General features: G+C 48.3%; 1 protein-coding gene across 1 annotated transcript in view; it reads left to right on the top strand.

Moving 5' to 3' along the window:
* The first annotated feature begins 263 nt into the window (after positions 1 to 263).
* CROCC (ciliary rootlet coiled-coil, rootletin) overlaps positions 264 to 8,053 on the top strand; it is a 61,401-nt gene continuing 53,611 nt past the window's right edge. The window contains exons 1-2 of the mRNA XM_079987393.1: positions 264 to 427; positions 4,543 to 4,684. Coding sequence (XP_079843519.1) covers positions 380 to 427; positions 4,543 to 4,684 — 190 coding nt within the window. The 5' untranslated portion in view covers positions 264 to 379. The remainder of the gene's footprint in view (positions 428 to 4,542; positions 4,685 to 8,053) is intronic.

Below are 8,053 nucleotides of genomic sequence, written 5' to 3'. Positions count from 1 at the left end.
AACTTTGGGGAAGGGGCCGTCGTGACTGCATCAAGCCGGAGAAGCGGCGGCCTCTAGGACCCGCGAGCGCCACGGCTTGAGTCCGCGGGGGAGGCAGCCTCCAGCAGCCGCCCCCCCCTACTGTTGCCGGGCGGCGATTGGTCCAGCCCGGCTCCCCCCCCCCTGCAGCCGCGGGACCCGGGAAAGAGGCGGGGGCCGGCGGCTCGGGCTCGCGCTCCTCCCCGGGTCCTGCCCCTCTCCTCCAGCAGCAGCAGCAGCAGCAGTATCGCAGAGCAGCCTTTGCCTCGCTTCTGCCGTGCAAAGGGCCATGGAGGCGGCCCCCCCTGCCCGGCAGGAGCCCCCCGGAGCCCGGCCGTAGAGCGGCGGCGGCCCCCTCCCCATGAGCAACGCGGAGGCTGCGGAGCTGAAGCTGGAGGCTGCGGTTCAGGTCGGTGGGGGCTGCCTGGCGGCGGAAGCCGGAGCATCCTTCAACCCCCTCCGGCAACCCGCCTTTCTTTCTTTCTTTCTTTCTTTCTTTCTTTCTTTCTTTCTTTCTTTCTTTCTTCCCTCTTCCCTCTTCCCTCTTCCCTCTTCCCTCTTCTCCCTTCCCTTCCCTTCCCTTCCCTTCCCTTCTCCCTTCCCTTCTCCCTTCTCCCTTCCCTTCTCCCTTCCCTTCCCTTCTCCCTTCCCTTCTCCCTTCCCTTCCCTTCCCTTCTCCCTTCCCTTCCCTTCTCTTCTCTTCCCTTCGAATATAATCTCCTTTTTGGGGAAACCTGGGCGCATCTTCTGCATACAGACTCCGAAGTTGGTGTCAGAAACAACCCCCTAAAAGTAGGACCCCTCGCCCGGCGTCTCGCTGAATTCCCTTTCTTCTACTCTTTCCCTGCCTTTTATGGGAATTTCTCCAAATTAGTCTTGCCTTGCGGGGCGGGTTGGATGCTGGAAAATATTTGTACCTTTGGGCTAGGCAAAGGTTTGTAATGCCTCCTCTCTTGAAGGCAAATATCTCTCTCTCTCTCCTCCTCCCCCCCCCTTTTAGTTATCCTTAAAAACAAACAAACTAGGTTTTGGTAGCTGATCTAAAAGCTGAGGAAAGCAAGGTTTAATCGTGAGGGATTGCATTAGAAAGCTAAAATCAACCCAAGTGAGTTTACTGGAAAAGAGAATAATCTTATTTGTGCAGGAGCTGCTGTTGGATCCTTAGTGTTACAGGAGATTTACAGGTGTAAAGCTAAATTCACGCTGCAATCTGAAGTTGCATCCCAGTCGTCCGCCACTGATTTAACAGACGGACCATCATCTAAAGTAAATGTAGCCTCACTCTGGAGTGAAGTCTTCTGCACTCCTTAGGACTTTGATGACTCTGAAGGTGTTGGACAGGGGTCAGCAAACATTTTCAGCAGGGGGCTGGTCCACTGTCCCTCAGACCTTGTGGGGGGCCACACCGTATTTTTTTGGGGGAAATGAACGAATTCCTATGCCCCACAAATAACCCAGAGATGCATTTTAAATAAAAGCACACATTCTACTCATGTAAAAACACACTGACTCCCGGACCGTCCGCGGGCCGGATTTAGAAGGCAATTGGGCCGAATCTGGCCCCCAAGCCTTAGTTTGCCTACTTATGGTGTTGGATAACTCTGTGGGCTTGATCCAGCGAGAAGGAGGCATGATGAAGTCCCATCAAACTGAGTAAACTCCCCATTCCAGCCACAACCTCTCAGCCTCAGCTCCCCTTCTGAACCAAAGGCATAACTATACTTATCTACCTTGCAAAGTTGTTGTAGGGTTTGCACAAGAGGGGTTGCTCAATTTTGGGGAGTGCTTGATGAAGAACATCTGGGCCAGTTGACCAAAAGATCCAGGGTTGTTTTTTTCACGTCTCCATCCTTGGCTGCTTCTTCCGTGAACAGGTTGGGGAATGTGTCTTGAGTCTGGGAGCTAGGGGGAGTAGTATAATTTTTTCTTCCTCTTCCTCTTCCTCCTCCTCTTCTTCTTCTTCTTCTTCGGCGATCACTCATAGCTGAGTAAGATTGTCTTCCATAAACATGGTTTTAACAATGAGTCCATAAGTGACTGTGGAGGCCAATTGTGGATTCACACGTTCATCCACAGTGGGGACATAGGTTTCCGGGTGGGAGTTGATCATGGTGAGGGTTTGCCAAGCGTGCCTTCCTCTTAGCACGTTTCTCCCTTGCGTCCTGAGTTCGAGTGTCTTCAAAGCCCACGACACCTTTGGTCAAGGCTGTTCTCCAATTGGACCCCTCGCAGGCCAGTGTTCCCCAGTTGTCGGTGTCTATCCTACATTTTTTTAGATTTGCCTTGAGACAGTCTTTAAACCTCTTTTGTTGACCACCAGCATGACGCTTTCCATTTTTAAGTTCTGAATGGAGTACGTAGTTGCTTTGGAAGACGACCATCAGGCATCCGCACAACATGACCAGTCCAATGAAGTTGATGTTGAATGCGTAAGTTGGGGGGGGGGAGCCTCTCCCTCCCCCACACTTCACAAAGAAGTCAGCCAAGTCCTGAGTCCTGTTTTGGAGGTGACCTTTAAACCTTCTATGGGATAACAAAGGGCCAAAGAGGAACATTTATTGGATTGCCGCGCATTAGGGCACTAAATCTGGACATCCTTTTATACTGAAGCTGTGGAGGAACATGGTCCCAAGGCATGGTGAGGGGGGGCACTGATTCAAGGTTTGGCCTGGGCAAGAGAGAGAGATGCCCCCCCCCGCCTCAAGTTGCCCACTGGAGTTGCCAACTTCCCTTCTCTTTCCACCTTTCCACAATGAAGTACTGAGCCCCATTTGCGGCCAGGCCCAGTCACTCATTTTATTTTATTTTTTAAAATAAAATTTATTAGCTTTTCAACAAGAAAAAAGTTACAAAGATAGTAAAAAGAAAGTACAAAAAGTACAAAAACCAGAAAAGAAAAAAAGAGTAAAAACAGTTAAAAATAAATCCCTCTTTCTATTATCTTACCACTCATTTACTTATTTTCATGACTTCCTCACACCTCCCTTTTTTGTATTCCAGTTAATAGTTAGTTCAGCAAATCCATACCCTCTTTGTTTACTCTTAGTTCTTTATCTTCACATGTTATAACTTCGAATTTTCATCTAATATCAATCCAATTTTACATATTCCTATTTTGCCTTATTGCTAAAACCACTTCATTTCATTCCAACATCATTAACATTCAATAATTTTACAGTGTTTCTGTAAATAGTCTTTAAATTTCTTCCAATCTTCTTCCACCAACTCTTCTCCCTGGTCTCAGATTCTGCCAGTCATCCCAGTCGCTCATTTTAGTCCCTCCTCCTTGAGTTTCATGGGCTGGAGATTCTGGGAGAAGGTTGGGCTTTTGTACTGGGGATCCCCACTCCCGAGACAGGCCACCCTCTGCTGCATGAAGATAGAGCTGCCCCCTAAGTGCTGAATATGTTCTGGTCTTAGGCAGATTTTCCCCCACCCCTGTGGATTCCTTCTGGGGTTATTCATCTTCCCTTGCATCCTGCATGCTGCTGCCTTGCTTGGCTCACGCAGTGCAGTCCCCGTTGCTGAACTGGGCCAGGGTCTTGGGTCGGCCTGCATGGAAATTTCAGTTCCTTTTTTTTTTTTTTTAATAATATTTATTTGGAGTTTAAAAATTACAAAAAGAAAAAAGAACAATACAAAATACAAAAAAAGTGAAAAAAAAAGTACAACAGCAAAATAAAAATACATTCACTTAAAAAAGAAAAAAAACAGATTAAACCTTTACATAACTTTCTTCTTTTACTTATTTCCTTGACCTCCTCTCACCTCCCAATTTTGTATTCTAGTTCAAATCGTTATTTCAGCAAATCCTTCCAACCTTATTTTCATTTAAGTAATTTAATTTAATATGTTATAATTTAACGTCCTCTCTTTCGTCAATTTCATCAGCTCATTTTTACTTAATCCTTTATATCATTTCTACCAAAACCACCTAATTTTCTTTTTCCAACATCTTTTTAACAAACCTTAATTTTACAATATTTTTGAAGATAAACTTAAATTTTTTTCCAATCTTCTTCCACCGACTCTTCTCCTTGGTGCCGGAAATTTCAGTTCCACCCAAACCACAGAGTGAAATATAGTTCACTGACTGCTATATAGGCGTGTAAAACTATAGAGAAAGTTAATCTGGTTTTTAATTTGGCAATGATATTGACGTCTCCATGTGTGTATATGTGTGTGTCCCAGAGACAGGGCACTCTTATTCCCATCTTATTGATGGGGCTACTGAGGGAGAGGCTTGACTCAAAGAGCCCAAAGCCAAGCCAGGGAGCCTGGAACAGAGGCAAGAGGCTCCCTCTGTCTCCTGGCACCAGAGGCCAATTTTTCACCTGCTGGGCAGCTGGCAACCTTTTTTTGGCCAGTGTGGCTTGTTCCTTCTCCGTGCTGCCTCTGCATCTTGCAGTTGGGCAACGCCATCTTGGGCTCCCTGAGAAGCTGTCTTGGCCCAGAGGAGACTCTGTCTTGGCTTCTTCAGGGCCGGTCCCTGGTTGCTGAGACTGGCTTGTTCTCACCCGGCAGAAAGTGGAAGACAGCATCCTGATCTCAGCAGAAGGGAAAAGCCTCTCTGTCAGGGGCTCCTGCGAAGACTCTCCACCCACCCGCTTGCCGGCTAGGATCCGGGAAATCGTCACAAAGAACCTCTCGCAAAGCGATTGCCAAGGTATGTTTGGAGAAGAGGCTTCTTCTTGGAACTGGGGAACTGGGGGCTGGGAAGGGAGCCTTCTTGGCTACCTCCCTCGCTAGGCTCTTCATCTCCTGGCCTGGCCTGGTTTCCCCTGCAAGGAAGACAGAAAGGAGGAGGCAGCTGATCTCCGCTCTGGCTGGGTACCTGGCAGGATGGACCCTTTCCTCTTCCAACTTGTAATGGTTATAAGGTGTTGCTCGTGTGTAAGTTACTGCCACTCCTGGGCCAGGTTGCCTGGTTTAACCTGTCCTGGCTGACAGCCCTTCACTCCGTGGCTGTTCAGTCGCTAGCAGAATCCGTCAGTGGGCGTTTTTTGAACCTCTTCCAGCAAAGAAGTTGTTTGACGCCCAGTCTCCTCCTACTCTCCCTGCGCGGAAGTCTTCTGCGCAGGGAGGGAGTGGGCAGAGGAGTGCCTGTGCTCTCCCCACTGTTTTCGGGCGAAGAGTCTTGGAGACCCCTCTCCGAATCCCCCATCTGCCCCCCTTCTCTACTGGTGTTGCGCTGATTCCCTTCCCCAGCCGATGAGCTCCCTCTCTCCTTGCTGGCCCCCTCTCCAGCATCGCTTGGGAGCCTTGCCTCCACCTCTGACTCTGATGTCAGTTCCCTGACACAACTCATGGGAGGTGACAGGTGCAAAGGATGGAGCCAACTGTTAACATTCTGGTACTCCATCTTGTTGTATCCAACACTTCATCCTCTGCCTTTTTTTTAAAAAAAAAATATTTAGTCATTTTTTCCCAATACAAACAGCAAAAAACACATACAGTGGTACCTCAGGTTACATACGCTTCAGGTTACAGACTCCGCTACCCCAGAAATATTACCTTGGGTTAAGAACTTTGCTTCAGGATGAGAACAGAAATCGTGCGGTGGCAGCAGGAGGCCCCATTAGCTAAAGTGGCGCTTCAGGTTAAGAACAGTTTCAGGTTAAGAATGGACCTCCGGAACGAATTAAGTACTTAACCCGAGGTACCACTGTACAACGAAAACCACAATGACACTAATAACACAATTTAACAATTCAGATTTGAGTACTGATATACCATATTTTTCGCTCTATAGGACACATCAGATGATAAGACGCACCTAGTTTGCGGGGGAGGAAAACGAGAGAGAAAATATTTTGAATCCCAGAAGCCAGAACCGCAAGAGGGATCTGGCTTCTGGGATACAGTGTGGCTGTTCTGGCTTCTGGGATAACCGCGCCAAGCCTCTTCAGGGCAGCGGGATGAAGGCAGAAGCCAGGGCAGGCGCATCACTGAAGGGGCGCTGCACAGTTCTCTCTCTCTGCCCAGCGCCTCTCCTGCGAAGGGGAGGCGCTGCGCAGAGAGGGAGAACTGCACGGCGCCCCTTCAAGCGAAGCTGGAGAAGGAACAGAAGGAGACCCTTCTGTTCCTCCTCCGGCTTCGCAGGACAGGCGCCTCGCTGCGAAGCGAGAGGAGGAATAGGAGTCCCTTCTATTCCTCCTCCGGCTTCCAGGCAGGCGCATGGCTGAAGGAGCGCTGCACAGTTCTCCCTCTCTGCGCAGCGCCATTCACTCCATAAGACACACTCGCATTTCCCCTTACTTTATAGGAGGAAAAAAGTGCATCCTATGGAGCAAAAAATACGGTACCTTTAACTACACCTTTTTAACAATATTTCCCCACCTCTCCTCCCCCTACTTCCCACCACTGTCTGCCTTATCACTTAAGTATTCCTTCCAGATATTTTTCATATTTATCCATTCTTAATTTGCGTCGATATGCAGTTCATTCGTATGTAGCTAGTCTGTCCATATTGTCAATCCATGTGCTCAATGGAATCTTTTTGCGGCTTTTCCAATTCATCAAAACAAGTTTTTTTTGCTGTCTAATATGACACTTCATCCTCTGCTGAGCTTCAGGACACCCCCGCCTGGCCCACCTGCCTGTCACCCCTTCTGGACAGGACAAGGAGGCCAAACTGTGCCAAACTGGCCACAGTGCTGCTGGCTGGGCCCGGGGCTTCGTGCTGCTGTGACACGCTCTGTTTCCAAACAATACCTGGGAAGCGAAAGGAATTTGGAACAGATGGACGAGGAGAGAGAAGCGGAAGGAGGGAAGGCAGCAAATAGGAAGCTCTCTCTGTATGTGAGAGGGAGGGAGAGACTCTGTGTGAGTGACTCTCTTTTTTAAAAAAAATTTTTTTTACTCAAAATTAAAACAAGACATATTATCCAAAAACATATCATCCTTGTTTTTTCTCCCATTTTTCCTCCCTCCCCCCGCTCCCACACAAACCCCCCCACCCCACCCCCCGACTTCCCTCAGTTCCAGTCTTTGGTTTCTCCGAGACTGCTGTTTTCTGCATGTTACAAAGTTGTATAGATCCTCAAACTATTTAGCTGGTTATTATCAATAAAAAGTTTGTGAATGTTTATTCAAAACCTGGATTGAACAAGGAGTCCAGTTCACTTTGTTGCGTCTTCAGATACTTTGTAAAGGGTTCCCATTCATCCTTAAAGTCACAGTTATCCTTGTCCCGTAGCTTATATTTCAATTTTGCCAGTTCTGCATAGTCTGTCAATTTTTCTTGCCACGATTCTTTAGTTGGGGTTTCTTCAGTCTTCCATCCTTGTGCTACCAGAACTCTTGTGGCCGCTGTGTGAGCGACTCTCAATGGGTGATGCACCTTTGAGGAACTCACATAAGACATCAGAAGGAGTCTGGATGCTGCTGCTGCTGCTGCTGGATCAGACCCAGTTTTATGCTGCTCACGGTGACCAGACAAATGCTCCCGCAAGACAGGGAAGGCAACAGCTTTTTCTTGCTGGTGCATTTGGGTATCTGGCTTTCACAGATAGACTGCTACTTCACATGGAGGTCCAAGGCAAAGCCCACGGCTTTTTGCCACAGATCGTGGCAGCAAATCCTATAAATCAGTTGTGCATTGAGGGGGAGGGCGGCTGACGCCGGCACCCGCAGTTCAAGAAGAATGAACTTTACAGTGTGGTTGCAAAGGGGAGCAACCCCTCCATTCCTTCCATGGTCGCTCATCCCAATAAAGGGGAGTTTCTGGGGGCTGAAATAAAAGGCGAAAACTGTAGGACTCCTTCTGGGACGAGGTGAGCACTGCCTCTTCTCTGGCAGAAGCTGCCCCATTAGCAACAACCTGTTGCCGATGCCTTTCCATCCAGCAGCAAGAAAATGTTTGCGAATGTTCTATGGCGGGAACGTCCAACTTCCAAGATCTACTCACATGATTAAAATCTGGCAGTGATCTACCCCTTTTTGTTGATCTTTTTTTAGGCAGGAACATCTCGTTTTGGGGGGAGGTTCAGGTCAAAGTTGTCAAGCTTCTTTTAGGAAGGAAGATCCCGGTTTT

The sequence above is a fragment of the Podarcis cretensis genome, assembly GCF_951804945.1.
Source record: "Podarcis cretensis genome assembly, chromosome: 8".
Taxonomy (NCBI): Eukaryota; Metazoa; Chordata; class Lepidosauria; order Squamata; family Lacertidae; genus Podarcis; species Podarcis cretensis.
Note: the sequence above shows the minus strand (reverse complement) of the source record. Positions and strands in the feature narration are given on the sequence as shown.